General features: G+C 42.8%; 3 protein-coding genes across 3 annotated transcripts; 2 read left to right on the top strand and 1 right to left on the bottom strand.

The window, feature by feature from the left end:
- Positions 1-1,584: 1,584 nt before the first annotated feature.
- Positions 1,585-3,736, bottom strand: mrm3a (mitochondrial rRNA methyltransferase 3a). Its single transcript, XM_030778056.1, has 4 exons — positions 3,312-3,736; positions 2,788-3,032; positions 2,307-2,474; positions 1,585-2,180 (listed from the first exon to the last, which is right to left on the bottom strand). Exons 1-4 carry the CDS (start codon positions 3,734-3,736, stop codon positions 1,600-1,602), a joined length of 1,419 nt encoding a protein of 472 aa, XP_030633916.1. The 3' UTR covers positions 1,585-1,599.
- Positions 3,737-4,048: 312 nt separating this feature from the next.
- glod4 (glyoxalase domain containing 4) lies at positions 4,049-6,458 on the top strand. The gene is made up of 9 exons (XM_030777261.1): positions 4,049-4,151; positions 4,338-4,387; positions 4,522-4,642; positions 4,869-5,013; positions 5,121-5,257; positions 5,434-5,520; positions 5,692-5,805; positions 5,907-5,993; positions 6,233-6,458. The coding sequence occupies exons 1-9, from the start codon at positions 4,062-4,064 to the stop codon at positions 6,296-6,298; spliced, it is 897 nt and encodes a 298-aa protein (XP_030633121.1). The 5' UTR covers positions 4,049-4,061; the 3' UTR covers positions 6,299-6,458.
- Positions 6,459-8,289: 1,831 nt separating this feature from the next.
- LOC115814454 (protein KIAA0100-like) lies at positions 8,290-26,596 on the top strand. The gene is made up of 39 exons (XM_030777305.1): positions 8,290-8,357; positions 8,892-9,018; positions 9,420-9,469; positions 9,644-9,785; positions 9,888-10,006; positions 10,196-10,256; positions 10,450-10,642; positions 10,748-10,871; positions 12,535-12,659; positions 12,795-12,862; positions 12,971-13,107; positions 13,220-13,338; positions 15,216-15,409; positions 15,686-15,986; positions 16,092-16,297; positions 16,475-17,519; positions 17,750-17,941; positions 18,035-18,237; positions 18,417-18,535; positions 18,706-18,929; positions 19,050-19,240; positions 19,431-19,530; positions 19,635-19,834; positions 20,016-20,313; positions 20,523-20,680; positions 21,201-21,407; positions 21,589-21,688; positions 21,839-22,021; positions 22,125-22,246; positions 22,378-22,533; positions 22,683-22,804; positions 22,945-23,125; positions 23,281-23,367; positions 24,458-24,568; positions 24,674-24,809; positions 25,290-25,411; positions 25,592-25,693; positions 25,872-26,006; positions 26,171-26,596. Exons 1-39 carry the CDS (start codon positions 8,290-8,292, stop codon positions 26,354-26,356), a joined length of 6,714 nt encoding a protein of 2,237 aa, XP_030633165.1. The 3' UTR covers positions 26,357-26,596.
- Positions 26,597-27,318: the final 722 nt, after the last annotated feature.

Genomic DNA, 27,318 nt, shown 5'->3' with positions numbered 1-27,318 from the left:
ATTGTTATAATTTCTTGACTAGATCAAATCCTAGAAAAGACCCAGTGGACTTGAATCTCAGATGTTGCTCTTGCCTCTTTAATGCTTTTATCCGTTTGACTGCCTTTTTTTTTTTTTTCGATTCTCTCTTTAAACAAGAATAAAAATAATTGAAACCAATTTAGCGCGATAGCTGTATTTTATGAGAATGCTGTGCAGACATTTCTCATAATCCTGTTTATGTAGCTTTTTTTTTTTTTTTTTTTTTTTACTCTGTCATATTAGAATGTACCTCCTTCCTTAAAGGTGCTGCCAAATATACATACATGGAAAAGACTTTTTTTTTCTTTTCTTTTTTTAAAAAACTCATAACACATAATTGTCTGCTATTTGCATTGCTGTTTTTTTTTTTTTATGATGTTGACTCTTTTTGTTCTTGAATGGATTTTTGCCCCTTTCTTGTGGACATTTGATGTAATGGTAGTGTAATATGACTGAAAATGATCTCCTGTCAGTCATCATCACTGTCTGCATTTCCAACATCACAAGGTTTAAGTGGATTTTCTGTGAAGGTCCCATCTGTTGAAAAAGATATTTTTTTGAAGGCACAAAAATAGCATTTAATAGAAACCTTCCTTACTAAATGTAGGAAAGTAGAGTGCGCAGTTTCTGTCTGTCTGGTTGGGTTTTTGATGACCTAACAAGCTATTAAAATCAGTGTCAAGCTTCCTCGTCTGTTTTTGTTCTTAACCCCATTGCTCAACCTACTTCTACACTGATCTATTGGCCTTATGTGTGTTTAAGCGCCACCTTCTGGTTTGTTCTGCATAACACTAAGTGTTTTCACAGTCTAAAGAGATTTCATAAATATAAAGCAGATATGCTGAAGAACTGTTGATAGCTGCTTTATATATGACGGAAGAAGGTTTCTGAGCTGCGTTGTATTAGTTATTCTATTATGAGTTAGTTATAAGAAAGCTTTAAAGGGTGCCTGTAATTTCAAATTTACCTAGTTTCTCACATACTTTCAGTGCAGTAGATCATCCACCTACACTTTATACTCTTCTCAGTCATATTTTTCATCTGAGATGAAAAGGCTTGACCCCCTCCATTAATTAGCAATGGTACCAGTTCACAAACTGTTCCGATAAGTGAAGCTGACCGAACTCCAGTTAAATATCTTCAAAAAATATAATTAAAAATTAGTTCTGTTACTTCCAGTGCAGTACGTGAAAAATTGTGTAAATTTGAAAACAAGTATCCCTTTTATGTTCCTGAAACAAAAGGCTTTTCACTGCAGTCTCTTTGATACTGACTTTTCACCAGCAATGAGTAATAGGTTTAACAATGGCATGTTGAGTCAGTCCTCACAGAGGAAACTGGGAGAAAAGGAGCTGGCATCAGACAGGAAGGAAATCATATTTCTAAGCCACAGCTGCAGTACACTTTAATGACATCACTGAGGTTTGGATAACAACATTGTAACCTTAGAGACACAAAACATAGGGGAATGTTGTGAACAATATCATTTATGGCAGCTGGATCTAAAGGTTTACAACCGGCAAAATAAAACATATACTGTACATGCAAGGTTTTTTGGTGTTTATATAAAGGCAATTTTCAATGTATTTTAGATTTTTCTCTTCTGCCAGGACTCAATAGCTGCCTTCTACCCTCAAACAACAGAATACTGGCAGCCATGGCAGAGTTTAAACTGTCCATTCCCAAAGCCACAGGAACAAAGAGTCGTCTACCGTCTGTTTTCTCGGCTAGCTGGAGAGCTTCCAGGCTGAGTCCATGTGTCTCGCCACCAATGACTAGTGCAGTGTTTTTCTGAATCCAGCTTTCAAGGTACAGTTTGGGCTCCACGCGGGGAAAAGAAAATTTACTCACATTATCCTCAACATCTGAGTCGTCAAACTCATCATCGGAGTCTGAGTCCATCTCCTCAAAGTGTCTCTGTTTACTGTTTGGCCTGTTGCTAACCCATCCCAAATCACTTGGTTTTAGGACTCTCTTAGATGGGGTCTCTGTTTCTTCGGCCCTCTGTGAGCTGCTGCAGTTATCCGCTACGTGAACCGTCACTGCCGCCGGTAAGTGTTCTGGAATATCATCCCAGGACAAACTGGGAAAGATGGGGAGACGGAAGTGGGCACCCATCGCGGCTCGCAGCACTTTTGGTTCCCAGGCATCCACGCATCCTAAAGGCAGGGACGAAACTCAGAGATTACAATCAAAAACTGCTGGTTCTAAAGGAAACGTGTGGAAGTTCTGAAGTAACAGACTGTCTATTATGGTCCTACGGCTCCAGTAACAGCTGCACATACCCTTAGTGAGAAGCACTCTATCACAGCCAGCAGCTGCAGCACATCGCAAAATCGTCCCCAGATTCCCAGGGTCACGGATGTTATCACAGATCAGTGACAAAGGGACTGTCTGAAGACGGAGATCCTTGGGAAACTCCAACCGAGATGTATCGGGTTTGGAAAATATTGCTAAGAATAAAAGCAAGCAAATCATCATTTTTATTTTAAACACAGGTTTACAGCAAAACAATTTCACAACAAACACAATATCTAAATATGAGTCAGAAGTCAGGCTGTCTCTGAGAGTATACAATAACAAGTATTGCACCACGGCTATGAATCCATATGACTTTGTAATCTTTACAAAAAGCCTATAAATAGCTGCACTCAAAAGTAGTCAGGGAGCACAGAGTGTATAAGTTGCACAAGATACACTGAAAAAATGTTCCCTAACAGTGAAATACAGTGAATGCACATTTAAGAGTATGATTTCATAACAAACCTATCACGCCTTGTGGGGTGACCAAATCAGACCAAATTTTGATGTCTTCAAATTTGACCTTGACAAGAGACGCTCGTTTCAGTTTTTCAATGGGAAGCTCACACAGCCGTTCTGCTTTACTGAAGAACACGATCTGAGGTATGGCTCCGGCGTTCAGAGCATCACAAATAAGACGTCGCCCCTCGAGTAATATCTTCCCCTGCTGCTCCCGGTACGTCCTTGAACGAGCAATACTCACGACCTTCCTAAAAAGTACAGGGAGGGATAAAGATCAAGCCAAGCGTTAGGGTACAATTGTATATGGCCGTGGCCCACAAACATTTTATTGCTATTCGGTCACCAGAGCGTTTGAAAGGAATAACTGCATCCCTCCAAAAAAAGCGCACGAGGTCCTCTGATAAGTCAAATCAAAGAAAGATGTCTGTGCACCTGAAGTGTCTCTGTTCATACACAATACAAAGTTCTATGGGGTTCTGCAATCGCTGCTGGATTTGAAACCCTGTCATGCTCATCCAAGGACTCACCCTAATTTCTTGTCACCCGGTAGAGCCTTTTCGATTCGCAAACCACTGAGTTTTTCTTTTAATGATCCCGGTTCGTCCGTAAACTGAGACAAATGTTCACCTGTTATCGCCGCGTTATCCCCGTGCTTAGTGGACGCCTTTTGAGGAGCATGTTTTTTAAAGATGTCTTTGCCCGCCGTTTGTCTCTCTGTCTGAAGTGTACTGGGTTGATGTTTAGACTGTTTACTCTCAGAATCGAGTATCTGATAGGGTTTTCGCAATGTCTCACGCTGGCCATCTGGATACACCACCGATACGGGTCTTCGTCTGAGAGCACGGACATATCTCCTTGAGTCTATAGCGGTAGGCGCTGCTTTCCTAAACAACGTACTTCTCCCTACAGAAATTAATATCTCGTGGCTCACACCTCTCATGAACGCCGCCATATTTTGTTCACTCTGTCGTCACAACCGGTGGATTGTACCACTATAAACTACACTTGGGTCAATCTGGAAGCTCCCATCACACAAGTGAAAAGATAAATGTGACCTTTCTCTTTTAAGTGGTTTTAATCATTACTGTTCATTTAAAATACGTACTTTTATTTCAACATGTACAGGGCATTGCTCAACGTTACTTGGTACTAATGCAAAGACGTGATTGTCCGCTGGTCTGGAAGTAATCGATAACAGAGTAAACGATCGCAAGACTAACGCATCGGCTCAGAATTCGCGTGAACTCAGTCAGCAGTCGTCAGCTGCAAGTGGAAAGATGGCACTGAGGCGAGCTCTACATTTTGTGTTTAAAGTGGGTGACAGGACCAAAACAGCCACCTTTTATCGAGATGTGCTTGGTATGAAGGTACGGATTTTTGCCAATGGGACCAAAAATCTAAACCATTTGAAATAAATTTCAAAGAGAAATTTGATTACATACATGCATTGTGGAATGTTCTTGAAAAGATAGAGTTATTGCACAATTGCACAGTTTCCTTCTGATAACCACTAGCCCGAAGTTACATGAATGTTTTTAACGGCTGTTTCACAGATTCTGCGTCACGAGGAATTTGACGAAGGTTGTAAAGCAACTTGTAATGGGTAGGTAACACTATGTTATGTCCATGGTAAATGATCACAACTGTTCCCCTCCAGACACTAAACACAAACCAAAGACCTCATAAAAATACAGGCTATATCTGATACTTCTCTCTTATTTTTGTCTGTCTACTTAGCCCATATGATGGAAAATGGAGTAAAACCATGGTTGGGTTTGGAGCAGAGGATGATCATTTTGTTGCAGAATTAACATATAATTATGGAGTTGGACATTACAAGCTTGGAAATGACTTTCTGGTGAACTTGCATATGTTTTCTTTTACTGATTCTTTCAACCTCTGTTTATCATCATAAGTATTCTCTGTTTTAACTATGGTAGTTTTCTTTAATATTTGCAATGGGAAAGCACAAGCCCTAAGAATACGTCACATAGATAGATAGATAGACAGATAGACAGATAAATACTTTATTCATCCTGAGGGAAATTTAGGATACATTAAAACTTGTTTTCATATGTGTTCAGGGACTCACCCTTCAGTCCAGTCAGGCTGTAAGTAATGCTAAGAAAGTTGGCTGGCCGCTCAAAGAAGTCGGAGAGGCTCTGTACCTGGTCGAAGCCCCAGGTGGATACCGGTTCTATCTGGTTGACAAAGAGCAACCACAGACTGGTAAGCATGAATAGGTTTCTTTAAGGAACTATTGGATCAAATGGCTTTGGGACAGCACAAGCTCACCATTTACTTTTGTCTTTCTTTGTCTGTGCTTTTGGCAAAAGATCCTGTTCAGAAAGTGTCCTTGGGTGTGTCTGATCTGCAGCGCTCTGTCCATTACTGGTCCTCACTGCTGGGGATGAAAGTGATGGAGAAAAATGAGGAAAAGAAAACAGTGCTTTTGGGATTCTCAGAGACTCAGGTTTGTTAAAGGGGTCTCATATGGCTATTATTCTTGTCAGTTTTGTCGTGATGAGCAATGTCACTCAGACTGACCTCTGAAATTGTTCTGGAGGAACGTATTTGTAGTGCAGAAAAGGAAGTACCGTGTCATTAGTAAATGTGTCCACATTGAAATACTTGGTTTATTTATCACAGTGCAAACTGGAGTTACAGGACATTGGAGGTTCTGTAGACCATGGAACAGCCTACGGGAGGATTGCATTCTCATGTCCACGTGTACAGGTATACTAAAAAAAAAAAAACCCAGTATATTCTTAAATTTTAATGTGTTTATTTTCAGTGTATTTTGTGTCTTCACATTACTTTTAAGAATGAACACATTAATGTTTACCCTCAGAGCTGAATAATGAAAGATGAAGAATGCAGCATTCAAAGGAGTTTTTTGTCTGTCAGTTACCAGAAATTGAAGCCCTTATGAAGAAGGAAAACCATACAATTCTTACTCCCTTGGTTAGCTTGGACACACCAGGCAAAGCAACAGTGGAAGTGGTGATTCTGGCTGATCCTGTGAGTCATTCTGTTGAAATGAGAAGTATAGTAAAGAGAACTGATATTAGGTATTAGAAAACATAGACTGAATTACTGACTGAAACATCCATATGTTCCAGGATGGTCATGAAATCTGCTTTGTGGGTGATGAGGCATTTAGACAGCTCTCTGTCATGGACCCCAATGGCAGTGCCTTGCTGACTAAGGTAATTTACATTTACATTTATTCATTAAGCAGATGCTTTTATCCAAAGCAACTTTCAAGACCAGCAGAATACAAACTGAGCATATAGCCATGAGGAGCTGTCTGTTGGATAAGTGCCACTGCTAAGTTCAGTATTAGACCAGATGCTAATGCAAATGCAAGAATGTTGAATTATTTAAAATATGTAACAGATATATTTGATCTCTTTAATTTCTAACTCTGTTTGTCTTTTCTTTGCAGGCCATAGCTGAGGATAAGAGTAATGAATGGTTTGCCAAGAATAACAGGGAGAAGGCTTCAGCATAAGATGCTTGTTTACTACCAGACTCTACACAAAATTTTACTTTCAAAATTCTGTGTACATTTCATGGGGAAAACTAATTGAAAGGTCTCCTTTACACATTCCCTTTGCCTAGTGTTACTCCTTTAAAGATCTTTGTTAATTAAATCCACCTCAGTTCTGTAATCCTGGATGTAATTTTCACTTAATTAGGAAGAAAAATATAAGTGGACAGGAGTTAGTGTGAATGAACCTAGTGTGAATGAATTAAGACTGTCTATCTGCAGACAATAAAAACACTTTTACAGCATAATACAAAATTTTGTGATTTGCTGTTAATGTATTAACCAACCACTTTTGTAGTCTCAGTTTTCATGGTACACTTTGTGGAATGTGCTGACAAATTTCAGTTGCTGTAACTACTAAGTGAGACAAGTGACTTGATGCACCATCACAAGAGGTTTATGAGTTATTGGACCTGAGTCGTGTGATAAACAGACCACGCAAGGGATTGAATTGCCCCCATTAAGATAAAACATTGACCGTTATCAACGGTGAATAACCTAACTGACCTGGAGAGAAGCTTTCTGTATCTGCAAATAAATTGGTCATCGTGATTTAAAAGATAAAAATGTGCTTTAGTTGTGTACATAATTAATGTTCCAAGTATATCATAATATGTTTAAGTCCGATCAAGTCAACTTCATTCATTGTTTTAGTTGAGTCTACTTAACCATCGATGTTGTACTTAGTGTATTCGAAATCAGAGCAGTAATTCAAGTGTGATGCTGAAAAACAGTCTGTTTGCTGGTTATAAGAGTGAGTGAAACGCAGTACAAGTCATGGAAAACAGATTAAGTCCGATCTATCCATTAGTCAGCGACAATTTGTGCGCTTAGTGTTACTCTGTTTTTTTCTGAACACCGAGATTGGCTTTAGTTGGCCATTTACCACCAGTTTGCCACTCCTCCAGTCAGATCAAAACCAAACACTACAAAACAAGTGCTTAGCCAGTTAGCTAGTTTGATGTCGCTTTGGCTGTATGATCGAAACTTGCGAATGAGAACTCGGAAGATATCATAACCGCTGAGTAGGATTACAGGGAAGTGATGACATTCCAATTATTTGTCATTTTCGTTGATTAGTTAGAAAACAAAGGACTCCATCAATGTAAGAGGCTAGCTTGACAGCTCGCTTCAGCAAGCACTTAGCCAACCAGCTAACCGAGGACTTTAGATGATCAATTCTGTATAACATGTAGTTTACTACACGTGTTGACGTGTCAATCAAGTGTCTTATACTACAGATTAACTGGGGCTGGTTAATTGACCACACTTGTTATACCGCGTCATTTTGCATTGGAATTATTTTAGTTAGCTTGGCAACTTGGTACTAAATGCTAACCGAATTAATGTTTCAGCTAACTGTAGCCTACACTTGCTTGTAGTATGCTGGACTAACTTTAGGACACGATCACAAATATATCATTTCACTTAGTATGCCACTCAGTCAGCATAGCTTTATTTTCTGCACGGCACAGTATTAGTTAACCTCCCTCCCAGATGTCTACCACGAAGTTCAGAGCATCACCGTCTCAAACAGGCAAGCTAGGGAAGATAGATAACTTTTAGCTTAGTTTGTAGCTAGCTGATTGAGTTTATGACTTATTATGGTAACGAGTCAGTTGTTGACATTACAGAGTATTTCATTCTATTCGAAAATCATTCAGCTTTTTGCTCTGCGGACGTTCATTTTAGTGCAAGGTTGTTGTTTTTCGTAAAAACTGTTGAAGCTCGAATGTACTTAAGCACTTAACTTACTGCTACTAGAAACGAATCATTAAAAACCCTGAGTATACATGCTCACGAAGATAACTAGATCGGGCTCATGATACCACGAACACCTGCATGACAGGTCGTTGATAACTTTATAGATTATTGGCTTTATGCTGTTTTACACTCCAAAAATACCATGTTTGCGGTCTGAATGTTAAAAAGTTGTTCATTAGAACAGCAGAATGCCAGTCCTGCTGACTGCCTTTCTGGCATTTTTGCTACTGGGGATTTTATCACTCATACTGTTCAGGTAAGGAAAATAAGAAAATACCGCTTTGGCAAAACCACTCACAAGATAACGGTGAAACATAGTAAAATTGTAAAATTTTGTATGGTTAAACATATTTTGACATATGTAATGCAACACACTTCACGTTTTGCTCACCCCGATGTAAAAGAGTCGCGAGAAAGCGCGTGAAATGCCACTACGTGGCATTGTTAAAATGTAAACGCTCGAATAGGTGGCAAAATATAAATAGTATACGATTTTTTTCTAATTAAGCATAGCAGTGATGTATCTGTACTGCCTATATTACAAAGCGGATGCTCTGATGAATGAATGAACGAATGCAAACAATATCTTTGCTTTGTTTAAAAACACAAAATGCTGGCTTATCTGAGGATTTGATCAAATGTGACTTACATTCTATCGCTCCTGCTCTTTCTTAGAGTCATACATGATCAAACTTATTTTATTTTGAACATTTAAGGTGTCCAGCGTGTTTTCAGATGTCAGATTTTTTCGCGTCTTTTAAACATGCTCTTGTGTTTGTTTTTTCATGAGATGGTTCGTCTCCAATTTGGCTGTGCGATTTTTCCACAATGTGTTTAACGCTGAGTTGAAGATCAAATCGGTGGGCCTCTTCTCAGTGCGAGGGATTAGTATCCAGTTTCAGCCGCAGCATACTCTGGTAGGTGACCATGTCCGTGACAGACTGTACCGTGTACTTGACACTTTGATAAACAGTGTAGAACAAGATGTTTGTCAGGGCCTACACTGCACAGGGGATTTAATTAGGACAGTGCAGGCTCCTCACTAAGTGGTTCAGTGGAAAGGGATTACATATGCTCCTCCCGTCAGATGTGCTCTGATTGTAAATTTTCTGGTTCTGGTCCTGGTCCTGGTCCAAAACCAATCTTAATCTTTGTCTATGAAACTTGAGGTTGAATTTCAGCATCCTGCATATTTATACCTAAATCATAGCATGTTAACTACACAGATTAGTAGTGTTGCTTCCAGCCTTTGCTCATGGTGATCTCTAAAAGAGTTGTCTACAGTGGCTCACTGGCTTTTGTTTATTTTGTGTTGTAGGAAATTGATCGGATATGGATTTCAAGCAAATTACTAAACCAAGACCTACCGTAAGTTCTGGAGAACAGTAGAACATGGCTCAAAGTTCTAGTCTGCTAGTATTAATTCCACAAGGCTGTTTCATTTAACATGTGTTAAAACAGAGAGGAAATGCATTGACAATGAACTTCAGCATTTCCCTATTCACTGCACTCATTTACATAATCCTCATATAATTGTCTCAGGAGGTACCTGGCTTTGTGTGTGGGAGAAACTCGAGTTCGGATCGACCTGCTGGAGCCCGTCCAACCTCGGGTGTCCAAAGGCAGTAGAAGAAATGACAGGAAGCTGCCGCTCAGTTCCTCTAAACTGCACCTCCTCTCTCAGGTAGAGCAGGCAGGGTGAAGCTCAGGCAGTATGGTAAGAGCTTAGATTGAATTATTGTTGTCCATTGTAACAGTAATCTGTCTCTGGTTTCTCCCTCTGCAGTTACTCTCGCTCCATATTGATTCCATAAATGTAGTAGTGCTGAACCTGGCCCTGTCAGAGTCTCTCTGGCACATGACTACTACAGGCATCACCCTGCTGCTGGACCACCAAAGCAAAAGGTAACAACAGCACATCACTTTAGATTCATGGTGTTGATCACTTTGTGATTTTTGGATTATTCATTTATAGCGTGGACTCAGCAAAGATTCTTAGACGTATATAAATATTCGTACTAAATATGTGCTGTGGATATTCTGAATACTATTGTGTGGTCACATTGCTTGTCTGATTTGTGACTGTCCTGCTAGGTTGGCCTGGGATTTCTCTGTGGGACAGCTCAGCAGTAAAGTGCTTAAAAGCAGCCGACTGGTATGTACACATACAATGCTGTTGCAGAATGCATATGCTCAGAACATGATTCGTGTGACTTGCATGTGTGAAAATGACCATTTCAAGTATAATGAACTACCGTGGTATATAAAATGCCTAAACAGTATAAGTGGTGTAAACGTTCTGCTCTTTGAAGCTGTGTTTAAACTGGTCTGGCCTTGCCTTGGATCAGCAGGACACTTGCCTGGCTGAGGTTTCTCTGAGCCTGGCACTGACTGGGGATGTGAGCCTGCCGGACCTGCGGCCAGGCGGCCTGGGCCTCAGTGTCAGGACCCTGCAGGTCGAGCTCCATGAGGGACTGTTCCGCAGCCAGCTGCTGCCGCCCCCTCCTCCAGAAAGCACGCACACTATGGCTGAAACCGCAGGTGATATAAACTGATATATCAGATACATGCTCCTGTTTGGTTTGGAGCCAAACAGATAAATGTGAGATCTCACTGCTCTTCTTTTTTTTTTCTGATCTCTTGCAGAGTGTGAGGAGGATTCTTATGTGCAAACAGCAGCAGTAGAGCAGTTTCATAAACTAGTTCCTCAGAAGGTTAATGTGGAGTTTGAGAACACTAATATGACCTTGTCCATGCACAGTCAAAAAAGGTAGCCGTAACATGGCAAAATATTTTCTCAAAGAAATTGATGCATTTTTTTTGCTCCTCAGTACATTACTGTGAAAAATTAAGTACACCCCGTGATAAGGTATGTGTTTTTCAACATATTTGCATGTATGGACATTGGATCTCCGTTTCAACAATATTGATAGAGTAAAGGATTCATTTAATTTAATAAATAATGTAAATTATTCTTTCCAATCATTTATTCAACACAAAATGTAAGAAATAAGAGTTTGCCGCCACAGAAAAACACTACACCCCCTAGATTCAATAGCTGGTGTTGCCACTTTTGGCAGAAATCAATTGTTGTAGGCTCTTCTTGTAATGGTCTCTCGGTCTTCTGCATGAACATGGAGAAATTTTACCCACTCCTCTGTACAGAACTCCTTCTGACGTTCTGTGAGGAGGAGGAGGAACATCATTCAGCTGTGTGATGTTTGAGGGCTTTCTTGCATGCACTGCCCCCCCCCAGCATTACCCTGGCCTTAAGATCTGGGCTTGGACTTGATCAGTCTAAAACCCTCCATGTCTTCTTTTTGATCAGTTCTTTTTCTTCTTGTTGCAAAGTCCACGTACAATTCAGCTTCACCTTTTTGTCAGGTGGCCTCATATTCTCCTCAAAGTACTCTCTGCTGCAATGTGGAATTCATGGTTGACTCTGTGTTGGCACGCTGGTCAGACCCTGAGGCAGAAAAGCAAACCCAAACCATAATTCATCCCCTGCTATGATTTACAACTGGTATGCTACCAAAGGCAGCTTTTGGGTTTCACCCAATGTGACTTTTGCCATTGTTGCCAAACAACTCTTCAGCCCAGAGTACATTGCAGACTGTTGCAAAAGTCCTTATTTTCCCTTAGCTGTTGTCTTGCAAACTTCAGTCATGCATCTGTATTCTTTTGTGTTCTTCTTGATGTCGCATGTAGAGTTTCTCAGATGGTTGACGCATGCACTTTGACACTCATTGAGCCGAGACCTGGCTGTAAATCCCTTGTTGTTATCTTGATGTCGTCTGAGACTTCCAACAGCATGTTTTTGTCAGTTCTTGGGCTGAATTTGGTCAGACACCCAGGCACGGATAGATTGACAGTAGTTTGAATTATTCATCATTTCTAGATGATATTTTGAACAGTGGAGTGATTGACTACAGATTGCTTGGAAATGGCTTTAAAACACTTCCCAGTCTCAAAGCCATCAACTGTCTACCTTTTGAAGGCCTCAGAGAGCTCTTTTGATCTTGGCATGATGTAGCCACACACCCCAATTGTTAAGACCGATCCAGACCACAGATTTCTCATGTTTACATAAGGCAATGCATGCCAAGTTTCTCTCTAATAATGTTCTAATCATTTGCACCTGTTTGGTGCACCTGATTTTAATTATAGGAATTTTGATGCAGTTGGAGATAAGGTATACTACAAGGAAATGGTATTTCTGTTGATTTAAATAATACAAATGAGCGCAAAATGGGATTTTCAACCATATTTTTAAAAAGTAGATCACCTTTTCCAGTCAGTATTGTTGAAATGAAGATGAAATATCCTTTTGTCCAAAAAAGAAAGGAAAAAAAAAAAAGACAGAGCCTTTCATGGGGTGTAAGTTCTTTTTCACACCACTGTAATATGTCTGATGGACTGATTTTGTCTGGTAGACATTTGAACTGGACTCTGAAGTCTTTGAAGGTCAGCTACGGGCGTGATGATGAACAGCTTCCTCTCAGGAGTTTCACTCCTGAGCTCTGTTTCCCCCAAAGCAGCCTGGAGCTTCTGCTGGAGGGTAAGTGCTCTGCTGATAGCAAGAGACAGGAGGCAAAACAAACAAACAAAAAAATTAAAGAAGCGTTTTCTTTTTTCTCTCTCTCTCTCTCTGTCTTTTCTTTTTTTGTTTTGCTCTTTCATCTCTTCTCCACAGACGGGCTTCTGCTCTCACAGAGCCGACAGAGGATCATTTGCCTCAACACTTTAAGGACCGTCCTGCAGGTGCATGCTCTTTAACCGATTTACATTGAATCCTGATGGACTCTATGCAAAACACAAAAGGCCATTGTCAGAAACTGGTTTACACATTGTCTCTCCCTCTCCTTCAAGGTGACTTCAGTAGATATCTCTGGCTCAGTCACAGTCAACACTTGTATCATCCACTACCGTCACCAGGAGTTCTCCCACTGGCTTGACCTGTTCCCATGGGAACAACTCTCTCACAGGAAAACCACACACAGAAAAAAGTAATCCCGTTTATGCCATTCCTAGAAGTGGAGGACGTACAAGTATACATATGTGTCTGCAGTTTTCTTGCACGTTGTTTAGTTTAAATGTGTTTGTGTCATCTGCCCCCAGGCGTTTTCCACACCTGGATGCTCCTGTGATGGTCAGCTCCTCTGTGTCTAATGTAAACGTATCTGTGCAGCTAGGCGACACACCACCCTTTGCTCTCGGCTTCCTCTCTGCGGGTGCAGGTAAAAAGCCGCTGAACCTGGTTAGGAGGGAGATTTATCGATGACTTTTCATACATGCATCACGTTCGTTGACTCGGAATGACTCAAACGTTTGGTCCAGCTCCGTCTCCTAACTGACCCAACCCACCAAGATTAGATAAGTGCTTCCCCACAGAACAGTGAACTTATGATGTGGGTAAAACATTAACTAATGACATGACATTAAAGAACTGGAATCTAGATCAGTATTGGATAAAAGTGGGCGCTGTCTGTAGCAAACGAATTAACAGATTTCTGCAGTTGGGGATAGTGAAAGTATTCATACATTATACTTGAGTTAAAGTAAAGATACAGCCATTAAAGAATGACTCATTGATTCAAGAATGACTTTGAAGTTTTCAAAGTACAAAATGGGAATATGGCCATGTGAATAAGGCATACATCACAGTTTACAGTTGTTTATCTGATCAGCCAATTTTCATTCTTGATTAATTCAAACATTGTTGGCAAATACTTTAGTTTTTGTGTGTCTTGTGCTGGTCCAAGAATCAGCCAAAAGCTGTGTAATACAAGTGCCCAGTGATCGTCCCTTTTAACCATGGCCCTGGTTCTGGAAACCCACTTAATGCGATTCCGAGTCCTGTTCCATTATCCTTAACTGCAGTGTTTTGGATGGGACAAGCCTGGCTTGAATGCTGTTTGTTTTCTTTCATAGTAAAGGTTCTGGAACCCACACGTGGACAGTCAGCTGCCACATGATAAATTTAAAAACAATGGCTTATGACTGCCTGTGCAAAACGAAAAACAAGTAATGTCTGTTGTCAATAGAAATGTATTGGAGAAAAAAAAAGTATGTAATTTCTTTATACGTGTTGTCGGTTACGAGGAGAAAGTTGCTCATATTGTTTATACTCGGAGAACAAATCCATTAGCATGCCACTGAGGTACCTTATCTTCATTACCTACCACCCCTGTTTACAGTACACCATGACTCTAAGGCTTTTATAGTGGCCATGTAGTTCTAACCCACAAAAGGAAACCTACTGTTTGGAAATATCTTAAGCAGGGGTTAAAATGCTAAATTAAAATTAAAACCACAACCAACAGGTATTCTACCAGAACAAAAATTAAAACACTAGGTTCCAATTTGGGATGGTCATTAATGTAATTGATTTTCCCCATTCCAAGCTATTTAACAAAAAAGATTAGAGGTTATAATATTCACTTGTAGATTACATGCTCCAACAAAACTTCTATGATCACGCAACCAGTGCACCTGTTATCTGTCAGTTGGGTCAGGAGAATTCCTAGTTTATTGGAGTCTCTGATGTTTTTTCAACTAATATTGTAATAGTGAAATATAAATAAGGACTTGGTACTGTTTGCTTAAACTGAGCAATGATGATTTATTTGTATGGTGCAGCTGTAAGCATAAACATTGCTTGCTACAGCCAAATGGACAGTTTAGGTTTAATGCAAGTCATAGGAAAGTACTGTGTACTTAGTTTATCCGGCCAGACACTTTTCAGAGGCGGACTACGGTTAATGGGTCTTCTTTTCAGCTCTATTCCTCTAGTTATCCATAAACAGGGTCATAAAGATAGTATATTTTGAGAAAGGTTAGAGACTTACTTCAGTGCTTGGGAGGAGAAAATAAATAAAGAATGAAATGAACAGTATTTATTTCAGTTGAACTGGTTTGGGAAGCTTGCGTTGGAAGTGTTACACAAGAACAGAAATGTATAAAAAAAAAAATGATTATGCTCAGAATGAATAAGTGAGGAAACGATTCATTTTCAACAGCTGGTCCTAAGTGCATATACTCAAGGTTTTGTTTAGTATAAATGTTGAAATTATTACAGCCTTGAGAAATGATTTAGACTCCTCTATAATTTCAGAGCTGCAGCACCTGCTGGATATCAGCACTGATGCAGAGTCTCTAAAGAGTCAAAATGTGCACCAGCGTGCCTCTCTGACCCTGGACCACTTCTGGTGGCGAGTGGGCCAGGGCTCCCACATCCAGCAAGCTCCTCACCCACCAGGCAAACACGTGTGGGGAGAGGCCCTCATCCTCGACTCCCTCAAACTACAGGTAAAACACACACCCTGCACTCATAGTTTTCAAGTTTGATTATCATTTGATTCCAGGAACCTCTCTTTCTCTCTCTCTCTCTCTCTCTCTCTCTCTCTCTCTCTCTCTCTCTTTCTCTCTCTCATGGTGGTAGGTCAAAGTTTCAGGTGTGTATCTTTATTGACTGTGTAATAGTAATAATGTGTGAATAGCTTCCTGATTAATTATTACTGTATCTTGATTGAATTAATCTCCATGTCCATTATAATAATAAACCCGACATGTTCTGCTCCACAGTGCAGCTGTAACAAGCCCCAGATGGAGACCTCCAGCCGCTCAGAGAGCGTGTGTGCAGAGGCCAGTCTGAGGGGTCTACAAGTGGAGGTTTCAGAGACCTGTGCTCTGTGTCTGTCACGTCTGCTGTCCCTCTTCAGAGTGAACAGAATGAAGGAAAACAAAACCAAGATCCCCCCTGACCTAGCGCCTTCCCCTGTGACAGAGTTGCCTTCCCCTCTCAGCCAGGGGCACGTACCTCTGCTTTTTAAACTGGAGCTCAACCTGGAGGACGTCAATGTGTTTACCCTCTCTAACGTGGCAGGTACGTCCAAATCAAACTAGCTTTTAGCACGGCATCAGTTTTCCCCGTATGTCACTCTTTTTTTTGTCCTCATTACCGGATGCCTCTCGGACTGTTTTTCTTTAGGTGCAGTAGCCTTACGAGTGGATACGGTTGGTGCTCTGGGCTCAGGGGAAAGCTCCAGTGTGTCTGTGCGGGGCGTGTCCCTGGCTATGGTTAAGACGATCACTGAGACCATGGAGCCCTGCTGTCCTGCTGCTCAAACAGTCAACCCTCTTCTCAGCCTAACCACTCTGACTGTGTCCTACCATTTAAGCATACACACCCTTGAGGTAGCTACCACCATATTTTCCCACAGTAACCTCACATTGTAAAAATAGAATGTATAAAAGTTGTTTTTGTTTGTGTCACTTTCTGACAGAATGTTTCGAATTATTAAGATTCATGGACAACAGACCTTCATTAGATGATTAATCTCATGATCTTCTGTGTCATCCTGTCATCTTTAGGTCCGGTGTGAAAATGATCTGTTGATGCAGTGGACACCATCAGACCACATGTTCCTATATCACCATTTCACAGAGAGCCAAAGTTGTTGGAACACCCTGTCCACGGCTTTGAGTCTTAAGCAAAAGGACCAAGCAGCAGAAGCTGCAGCTTCTCCCGGCCGGAGCCTCAGCGTCCGTGTGGAGCTGGACGGCACCCGCCTCAGGGCGCACGTGGGTGAAGAAAGCTTCATCCTGCTACATGCTGACTCTTTGTTCCTTTACAAACACACTGGCTCTGTGCACATGAAAGCCCCTCACCTGGTCTTCAACTTCGACGGCAACAACATCTTCTCGTTCTCTGGGATCGACGTGCAGATGTTGGAGGATCTGGAGGAAATAAGGATGCACAGGGGCCATTTTCCCTTTCTCACCACTCCACAAAACCGTGTCTGGCTCTTCACCTGTCCCAGCGTGGTCATCGAGTTTCCTTACCAGTACAACTTCTCCAACACCTTCGATAAGGCCATTAGCGTGCAGAAGTGGCTGAAGACCTTGCACCGTGGCAGCAGCCCGCCCTCAGAGCCCCAGCGCTTGCCCCCGGATCTGCTCTTCCGCGTCAACCAGTTCTCTTTCGTCTTCTTGGACGACGTTTTCGAGATAAAGCTACGCGACAACTACGAGCTGATGAAGGACGAAAGCAAGGAGAGCGCCAAGCGCCTGCAGCTCCTGGATAAGAAAGTAGCTGACCTGCGCAAACAGCACGGGGAGCTGCTGCCAGCCCGTAAGATCGAGGAGCTCTACACCTCGCTGGAGCGTAAACACATCGAAATCTACATCCAACGCTCACGTCGCCTCTACGCCAACACACCCATGCGCAAATCCTTGCTCACGTGGACGGTGTCGGACCTGGAGCTGGTGGTGTTAGCTGACGTGTCTCTGCACGGGCCTGAACGGGTCAGAGAACAGCTTAGAGACATCGATGGCATCAGCCCGTTCCCCAGAGATGGCCTGCCCCTCGTCATTCAGTGGTGCCGTGCCATCAAATTCAAGCTCACTGCTTTTCTGGGTTAGTATGACATCATGACGTGATTACTATGTGAAATAAAGCAGAAAACATATAAGTAATATCAGTAATGTTTTATGTAATAATAATAAACATAAATGATTTAATAATAATAATGATGATGATGATGATGATTATTTATCTTTCAATAATATTTTAGTTACGTTATAATCAGTTTTGTCATTTCCGTCACAAATAAATAACATCTTTCATATCTAATTTCTGCTCCATAGTGAGAATTCGGGACTACCCCCGGTATCTGTTTGAGATCCGAGAATGGGCTCTGTCTGGGAGGCTCATTGGCACAGAGCAGGATGGGGGGATTCGGGCGCGCCGTAAGCAGGTGGTGCAGCTGGGTCAGCCATGGGGTGACGTCACAGTTCACAGGAATATGCCGCCACTCAAATTCTACTACGACGTCCACTGTGAGTCCATACTCTGTGTTTGCTTCTGTTGACTGTATGGTTTGTGGCAGCTTTCCACGCTTGGTCTAACCTTGACTCCTGTTCCCTGAAAAGCAAATATTTCCCTCTACACCATTGTCTGGGGACCGTGCTGGGACCCTGCCTGGACCCTGATTGGCCAAGCTGTCGATTTACTGACCAAGCCTACGGCTGACCCCTCTCCCCCGCTAGCCTGGTGGGATAAGAGCCGTCTGCTGCTGCACGGTCGCTGGGTCATGGACATCGACCAGGCCAACTTGCACCAACTAGCCACTGAGGTGCTCACTTTCACCGTTTACTATACCGCTACTGTCTGTACTGTCACCCATTTCTGATAGCGCCTTCTGCTTTCATGACGATATTTATTTGAGATATAGTATGAGTGCTTGGTTCATTATGTGTAATGACACACTTAGATTTTATTTGGCTGTGTGTAACACTGGATTTTTCCCTATAGGACCCTTACAACACCACAGAGAACTTGCACTGGGAGTGGAACAAACTCAACTTTGACTGGAACCCCGGCCAGTTTGTGTTCAAGGGAGACATGGATGTGAATGTTAGGACAGCCTCTAAGTGAGTCATTTATTTTTGTTCTGTGTCATTTGTTTCTGACTGAAATACATCTTTAATGTCTGCCTCGAAATGGAAAAATGAAATAGGCCAATGTGAAATATCCTCCAAACTATTATTTAATAACCTAATGACTGGATGTTTCTCTCTCTTTCTCTCTCTCTCTGATCAAGGTATGATGATATCTGTTTCTTACACTTACCCAACCTGTGTATGACCCTTGACCTGCAATGGCTTTGTCATGGCAACCCCCACGACCATCACGCTGTAATGCTCTGCTGTGCGGAGAACATTGCTGATGTGACCTCAGGTCAACCCCATGACTCCTACAGGGCTTTCCGCTCCGAGAACCTCAACCTCTCCATTACCATGGACCTCAACCAGCACTCTGCAGCAGGTTAGGGCACACCGGTCCTCTGATGACAAAAATTCAGACCATTAAACATTCCCTGTCGTAGGTTTTTTTTTTCTTCTTTATTTTGCATGACAACCATTTTTGTTGCTTGTGTTTCTGCAGAGCCGTGCCAGCCCAGAATCCTCCTCTACAGCAGCACTCTGCGCTGGATGCAGAACTTCTGGGCCACCTGGACCAGCGTGTCACGGCCCATCTGCAGAGGGAAGCTCTTCCACAGCCTGAGGCCCATCCGCAAGAAGCTGGGCCAGCACTACAAACAGATGTCCTACACAGCAGCCTTCCCCCAGCTCCAGGTGAACGAACAACTTCTGTCGCTTCTCACGGGGGGCTGCATGTATCTAATACCCGTATTGCCATGCTTATGAGATCTGAAGGGATTACAGGGTGTTTCAGAGGGTGGTCCCCTGCCTTCTCACAGAGGTAGTGCCCTTCTTTTCTCTGTTGTGAATGACTACTAATTGACACTGTCTTTGATGTCGTCAGGTACATTACTGGGCATCCTTTGCTCAGCAGAGAGGCATCCAGCTGGAGTGCAGTAAGGGACACATCTTCACCAGGGGAACGCAGAGGCTCATTCCACAGGGTGAGAGTCATGGTCTTTACACAGAGCGTAAGTTTGAACTCGGCATCATTTTGTCAGCCCATCTAAAGCAGTGCCTAAATAGAGAGGCTTTTGTCTCCGTGCAGCTGGCACTGTGATGAGAAGGCTGATCTCAGAGTGGAACGTCACTCAGATGGTCAGCGAGCTTTCTCTGGTCACCGTTCACCTGATGGCCTCGACGTGGGACGAAACGGCAGACCACCAAATCAACGCCCAGGTGAAGAAAACCCACCTGCTCAGCCTGTCCTCTCTCAGCTATCAGAGACAGAGCAACCGCATGGAGGAGGTGAGAGACGCAACAGAGCCTTTGAGATCAGCAGAGTAAATAAGTTTATCGGGACATCCTCTGGACTGTGTTGTTATCATCTACCCTTTTAGACGCAGTACTTTCAGCGAATAGGGGTTACATAAAAATTTGAAGTTTGAAGCTTACATTTCACAGTGACTTTTGTTTTTGATCTTTCTAGGAGGTGAACTCAAAAGATGAGAGCAACGCCTCTTACACACACAAGCTGTGTTTGGTGGACTTGCGTGCTTCGTGGACCACCACCAATAGGAACATAGCCTTCGGCCTGTACGACGGCTATAAGAAAGCTGCCGTGCTGAAGAGGAACCTGTCCACTGAGGCTCTGAAGGGCCTTCGCATTGACACCCAAATTCAGGCCAAAAAGCTAAAGCGCTCCATGTCAAGCTACTCCCCAAACACTGCACCCGCCACCCCCGTCATTCCCACCGCCAGCCGTGCCGAAAAGAGTCCGAACGAAGGTTCGTGTTTGGTCCTTTAGCCTCAAAGCCGCATGCATGTGACAGGAAATCACAAAAAAAACAAGACATGACGTCTTTACCGTCTTATAGAGGACACTCTTAAAGTCATTCATATTAACTCGCTTGACTGTTTCTCATAGATTCTCGTCTCGGTCTTCGTTAATTTTTTTTTTTTTTTTGTCTGTTGTTGTTCTTGTTGTGTTCTGTAGGGACATCCATGCTGCAGAAGCTGATCGAGGAGACAGATAAATTTGTGGTGTTTTCAGAAGAAGAGGCAGGTGTGAGCGAACAGCTGTGTGGCATTGCTGCCTGCCAGACTGACGATGTGTATAATCGGAACTGGTTCATAGAACTGGTCAACTGTCAGGTCAGCATGTCCAGTTTGCAGCAGTTTCTCATAACCAATACACATAACACACTAGGGATGTCATAATCGCAGAATTTTGGTTGTTGATGTCAATACCATTGCAGTGCAATGCGCTTATTCTCAATACCTGATTTAGTACTGTGGCAAAAACAGAAATCCCACTCAGCATACAGTTCTTATTGGGAAAAAAAATGTATGAACATAAACTTTTTATTGCAGTTCTCCAGCTGCAGTACCTAAGAGAACCTTAAAAAAATAATTAAAGTAAATCTGTACATTTATAAATATAGATATATAACACTTGACTGAGTAGTAAGGGTGCAACCTGTTCTTTTCTCACGTGACTGTACTGGTATTACTTTTATTATTTCTACTTTGTATTACGGATACTGTAGAAAAACTAGTACCATTAGGTTTTCTTTATTTTGGCATGGACGTCTTAGGGAGCTGTGGGTTCTTGTGACATGCCTTTTAACACATTGTTGAACTTGTTCATATGCTGTGTGTCTGCGCTGTGTAGATGATGCTGCGTGGGACTGAGACGGCGGGATGTGTGCTGGTGTCTGCTGCTAAGGCTCAGCTGCTGCAGTGTGAACACCACCCGGCCTGGTACAACGACACACTCAAACAGAAGACCACCTGGACCTGTCTGCTGGACGGCATGCAGTATTTTGCCACCATGGAGCCCAACCCCTCTGAGCAAGAGGATTGGCAACTCTGGCTGGAAGTGGGTTCAAGTGTCAAGTCGCGCTAAACCACATCACCACCATGAGCAGACCAACACACCCTTTCTATAATCATTTTTTCGTTTTCCTGAACAAAGTCCTGACCAGATTCACTCTATTGTGAATGGTAGTAATCTTTTCTTCACAGTTCTGACTCGGTGTGTTCTTTTCGTGAACGTCTAGGTTAAAAACATTGAGGAGCACCGACAGCGTCACCTGGACTCAGTGCAGGAACTGATGGAGAGTGGTCAGGCTGTCGGAGGCATGGTCAGCACCACCACCGGTAACTAACCATCTCTCCGTCTCTCTAGGACTTCTAGCGTTTCTTCTCCTTCGTTCATTATCATTTTATAAAAGTAAAGACCTTTTAAATCTTGTGTGTTGCTCTGTCTAAGCGATGTAAATCTGCTCTCTTCCGTTCTTCATCTGGCAGACTGGAATCAGCCATCTCAGGTACAGGAGACTCAGCAGGTCCAGCGTATCATCTCGCGTTGTAGTTGCCGGATGTATTACATCGGCTATAGCCACGACATCGACCCTGAGCTTGCCACTCAGATTAAGCCACCAGAGATGAGAGACAGCCATGAGAAAGAAGATCTGCTCAAGAAACAGGCTGGTAAGCCCAACCAAGATCTGTGACTAGAGTGGGAAAAAAAAAATCCACCTGTTAGGCGGTTTTAAAATGACTTGAATGTGCGGGTGACATTGTTTTATTTCAGGTGCAGTGGACACGTTCACACTCATTCACAATGACTTGGAGATCTCCACCAATCCGGTGCAGTATGCCATGATCTTGGATATAGTGAACAATCTTCTACTCCATGTGGAGCCTAAACGGAAGGTGAGTGGATTTCTCATATAATCTGGCAGAACACAGCTACTCACAGCAGTGCCTGAGGCACGTTAAACATCTCTTGCGCTGTGAGGCTAATTCACTCTGTTGTTTTTTCCATCTGCGCGTGTTTTGAGTAGGAGCACAGCGAGAAGAAACAGCGTGTGCGCTTCCAGCTGGAGATCTCAAGTAACCCTGAGGAGCAACGCAGCAGCATTCTGCATCTCCAGGAAGCCGTTCGGCAGCACGTGGCCCAGATCCGCAGGCTGGAGAAACAGATCTATTCCAACATGCGGGTCAGTTCCTCACCACAACTTGGTTTTCAATCATCTCAGGAAGCCCCATAGAGTCTTTACCTTCTCCAGTGTTAAGGCTGAAAGGCTTGATGTCATGCGGTCAGTTTGGCCCTGCGGTCATGCAGCTTCTCTTTGCCTTTTCGACGCAGGCCCAGACAGAGGAGATGAGAGGAGATGAGCTGTCTGACATCAACCTTCGCCTGCAGAACCAACTCAACCAAGAGAAGACAGACTTGCAGATGAAGAGTGAGGAGCTGAACATCCTCATCAGGTCGGTCTGCGCTACATCATAGCTTCTACCGTCAGATTGACTCACGGACTTGAATAGAACATTTCGTGAACAGTTTAAAGCGCTCAGATAATAGGGATAACCTTTTTTTAATCCAGAATGTCCCCTTCTCTCGTTCTCAGATGTTTTAAGGATTTCCAGCTGCAGCGGGCCAATAAGCTGGAGCTGCGTAAGCCGCCGGAGGATGTTAGCGTGGTGCGCCGCACCGAGTTCTACTTTGCCCAGGCGCGCTGGTGCCTCACCGAGGAAGACGGCCAGCTTGGCATCGCTGAACTGGAGCTCCAGAGGTTCATGTATAGCAAGGTTTGTCAAAAGAAAGAAGCGCTGACACCAGAATGTCCACACAGAAAATATTTTCTTTGGACTGGAAAATTGTCAAGGCTCTGTACTAATACACGTTTGTGTGATAAATGTTTTGCCCCGCTGGTTACTGAAAAATAACTGACTGTGGTTCACAGCTGAACAAATCTGATGACACAGCTGAACATCTCCTTGAACTGGGGTGGTTCACCATGAACAACCTGCTCCCCAACGCTGCTTACAAGGTAATGCAACGCTGCTCACGTTACACTGTGTTATAGGGAAACAGTCACGCACACGCATGCATGCACACACACACACACACACACACACACACATCAGCTTGTTTGAGTGCTATTTTACATAGGTCCTTTGTCACTTACAGTACGTTTTCTGTTTCTATGAATACTAAGAACATAACAACCTTCAAACAGCAGGGGAAAGTTCCACCCATATGGCATTTTTAAACAAATACATTCTTACCTTGACCATGCTCCTATGATGGGAGGTTTCAGACTGCTTTAGTTTGTGCACATGGCTGAAAATAACAGACAAATGAAAAGCAACGATGATCAAACTGATCATTTCGTCTCACTCATGTAATTGATTACTATTGAGATTAAGAACTTTAGTCATTCACAACAACAACAGCAAAAATCATGAGAAGGAGCCGCGCTTTGCCAGAAAGATGATATGTAATTATACAGTGGATTGTGTAACTGGAGGTAATGCAGTAGTGATGGGACATGACTGTAATGCTTGTAGAGGCAGGTTCCTCTCAATACGGATTTCAGACCTCTGACTGTTAAATCTTACAATTCTCTGCTTGGTTTTCCTTGTGCAGCATGTGAGGGTATGTATGGTACCGGTAATTCAGTTGTGACACCATCGCTGACAATTTCCCAATTTATCATAAAAAGCACATTTCACGTTGGGTTTTTGTCACTCATCGCACATCGTCCGGTTGTGTTTGAACGAAGTTTTTACCCTCATTTTCCAATCCTCTGTCATCACTGATCTGTCATAGCCCTTTACTGTTAGTTTGGTTGTACCATTAGTTGAATGTGAATATGTGATGTTGGAGTGTTACGTAATTCCACCCCGTTTGTGCAGCAGTGTGGAATGCTAATGGAATCATGTTCAGTCATTACGCTCTTTTTTTTTTTTTTTTCCTTCCCTGTGCGTATCGCACTGTGTAAACTTTGTTTTTTTTTTTCACTCCCCTTCCATCACGCTGTTGTTAGCACTGCCTCGATAAGCTGAAGCGAATGAGTCAGACCGACATTAAACACTGAATTGCGTGCTCAGCGCCTCTGCTCTGTGTTCTGTGCTCAGGTGGTTCTGCGCCCTCAGAGCCCCTGCCAATCAGGACGTCAGCTCGCCCTCCGCATCTTTAGTAAAGTTCGCCCCCCTGTGGGCGGCATCTCTGTCAAAGAGCACTTTGAGGTAATTAGCATGTGATTCTGCCCACAGCCCCACACAGCCTGTTTAAGTGGTTGAAAAGGATGTCGTTACTGTCTGGTTCTCTAAAGTTTCTCTGCTCATCTGTAGGTCAATGTGGTGCCACTCACCATTCAGCTAATGTATCAGTTCTTCAAGAGGATGATGGGATTTTTCTTCCCCGGACGAAACGTGGAAGAAGAAGAAGTTAGCGATGAGGAGGACAAATTTCGATTAGTTACCACAGGTTTGTTTACCCAGTTTGGTCTGTTTCCAGTCTCTTTGTCCAGTCTCTGCGGCCTCCTCCCAGTCTCTTTCCATTTCACTCTAACGCCATGTTACCACTGAGACTAAAAATAACGTCGGATGCTTCGCAAGTTTTCTTTTTCAGCTTCAGAAATCAAACTCCAGTTTTGCGCCAGAATAAATATACCAGTCTGACATCTATACCATGCTATAAACCAATCAATGACAGTTTCCATTGATTTTTTTGTCCCCTCTCCTCCACTCTCTAATGCCTCTCTCAGTCATGTGCTGTGGGGATATTAGATTGCCACTTGCTGTATGTTATGTCAAACTGGATAGGCCATTGCCTGCTATTAAAAGCTCCTCTCTCTGCTGTGACATTGAAGAGTCTGTTATCTGCTAATGCTGAAAGGTCACATTGATGGTGTGCTGTATTGAATATCTCTCAGAGGCCTCACCGGTCTCTCTGTCTGAAACTCAGGTGTTGTTAAGCCACGGCAGCTGTCTGAAGACTCCATAGGGGGACTCACGCCCAGTAAAGGGGTAGCCCAGGGGTTGAATCGCACCGCCGGTGTCAGGAGGTCGTTTCGTAAGCCGCCTGAGGTATTATCCTGATACGGAATTTATAAAGTTATTCGTTTTAGTTATCGACCACGGAAAAACAGGATAAATAAATAAACCCTGTGCTTTTATTAGCGCCATTAAATATTTCAGAAATGTGTCATGTGATTCTAGAAAAGTGATTCTGCATAAATGAGTTGAAAGCTTGTTTTCTCTGTGCAGCATCCGGTAGATGACATTGATAAAATGAAAGAGAGGGCGGCCATGAACAACTCCTTTATCTACATCAAGATCCCCCAGGTTCCTCTCTGTGTCAGCTATAAGGTCTGGATGCATGGAAATGCTAGTATTTCATGTATTTTTGTATTATTTCCCAACCCAATCTCTTTACACATTGCATAGATCCTTTTCTGAATGTCAGATATCATTTGTATTGTTGGAGACTTTTGAGAGGTTTGATTGTTTACATGTTGTTTATAAGTTTGATTGGTTATATGTGCAGGGCGAGAAGAGTAGCGTCGATTGGAAGGATCTTAATCTGGTCTTACCCTGCCTGGAGTATCATAACAACACGTGGACCTGGCTGGATTTTGCCATGGCTGTGAAGAGAGACAGTCGCAAAGCCCTGGTGGCCCAGGTACTATACCCCAGTGTGCCAACTCCACCACCTCTGATTCTTTAAAATGCTTTGCCCTCTACCCCTCTCTCACTCTCTCACTCACTCTCTCTCTCTCTCTCTCTCTCTCTCTCTCTCTCTCTCTCTCTGTATCTCTCACTTTTTCTCTCTGTTTTTTATTGAAGATGATAAAAGAGAAGTTGCGGCTGAAGCCAGCGGCCGGCTCCGAGTCCCGAGGGAAAACGGCGGACGGAAAGACGGACAGCAGCCTCCAGCAGCAGGAGGAGGACGAGAAGGCCCGTCTCCTGATCGGCCTCAGCACGGCCGACAAGAGCTCCAGCAAGAAGAGCATCTTCAGTCGCAGGAAGTGACCTTTCAACAGACCCCCCCCCCCCCAAAGCCCTCGCACACTCTCATCCCTCCACATGGTTCAGTACTGAGCCATGGAAGGACAACCCAAGAGCCAAGAGGAAAAGTTTCTCTTGCGTCAGTGTTGCCTTCAGAATGTCACAGAGATCGTGGACACGATGAGAATGTCTCTCACATCTCACTGTTGTGTTCTCACTGGAGTGTCCAGGTTTCCAAACTACTGTCTGCAGAGAATGCAGAAGTCTTATTAAGCACCGTTCTGCTTTTTTTTTCTTTTCCTTTTTTTTTGTGCCATGTGTCATATGTATTTTCAGTTTAGTTTGATGCACAACTTATGATCTTCACTTTGTTTCTGATTCCATAACGGTTTGTGTGTGTTCAGTTCACTCTCATAGGTTAATGATACGTTCTCCCTGTATCTGGCTACACCTCTTATATTTTCACTGTTGCCAATATGCGCTCCTGCTGGTTCGGGAGTAACTAAAATTATGTTGTGAGGACAACGGGAGGGAAAACATTAATGCACCTTGAAGATATCTGGACTGGCCAAAAGGGATGGTGAATTCTAATGTTCTAGCTTTACTAATGTACCTCTCTCTCTCTCTCTTTTTCCCTTTAAGATTTTTTTAATGGACTAATAGACTAATGACTTGATGTTTGAATCTGTAAAAGATGTGCTGTCATGCAAAAGTACACTGAGGGAATTCTTTTTTTTTTTTTTTTTGGTATAAGACTGAATTTCTTTGAAGCGGATGATAAAGTTCTGCTGAGAGATTCCTCCGAATTCAAATTAGAATACTCCACTGTTTATTTCAGTTTTACTGTACTAACAACATATCTGTGCAATACAATAGCAAATTTGATGACGTTAAAGATCTGTGGCTGAATATTTCAAGTTTTCAAGGTTTTATTGCACTTGTGTTGCGATTGCATTGATATTCATGGGGAAATTTTGCAGGCTGTC

Source organism: Chanos chanos, chromosome 6 (assembly GCF_902362185.1).
Source record: "Chanos chanos chromosome 6, fChaCha1.1, whole genome shotgun sequence".
Lineage (NCBI taxonomy): Eukaryota > Metazoa > Chordata > Actinopteri > Gonorynchiformes > Chanidae > Chanos > Chanos chanos.
The sequence above is the reverse complement of the archived record's forward strand: the minus strand, read 5'-3'. Positions and strand labels throughout refer to the sequence as shown.

Excerpts from the sequence above, each read along its gene's own strand:
- mrm3a (XM_030778056.1), bottom strand. The coding sequence starts at position 3,736 with ATGGCGGCGTTCATGAGAGGTGTGAGCCACGAGATATTAATTTCTGTA. Across the intron at positions 2,475-2,787 it reads CACCCCACAAGGCGTGATAG|CAATATTTTCCAAACCCGAT; the intron begins GTTTGTTATGAA and ends TTTTATTCTTAG. Across the intron at positions 2,181-2,306 it reads TAGAGTGCTTCTCACTAAGG|GATGCGTGGATGCCTGGGAA; the intron begins GTATGTGCAGCT and ends CCCTGCCTTTAG.
- glod4 (XM_030777261.1), top strand. The coding sequence starts at position 4,062 with ATGGCACTGAGGCGAGCTCTACATTTTGTGTTTAAAGTGGGTGACAGG. Across the intron at positions 4,152-4,337 it reads GAGATGTGCTTGGTATGAAG|ATTCTGCGTCACGAGGAATT; the intron begins GTACGGATTTTT and ends GCTGTTTCACAG. Across the intron at positions 5,014-5,120 it reads CAAAGAGCAACCACAGACTG|ATCCTGTTCAGAAAGTGTCC; the intron begins GTAAGCATGAAT and ends TTTTGGCAAAAG.
- LOC115814454 (XM_030777305.1), top strand. The coding sequence starts at position 8,290 with ATGCCAGTCCTGCTGACTGCCTTTCTGGCATTTTTGCTACTGGGGATT. Across the intron at positions 9,019-9,419 it reads TTCAGCCGCAGCATACTCTG|GAAATTGATCGGATATGGAT; the intron begins GTAGGTGACCAT and ends TTTGTGTTGTAG. Across the intron at positions 9,470-9,643 it reads TTACTAAACCAAGACCTACC|GAGGTACCTGGCTTTGTGTG; the intron begins GTAAGTTCTGGA and ends TAATTGTCTCAG.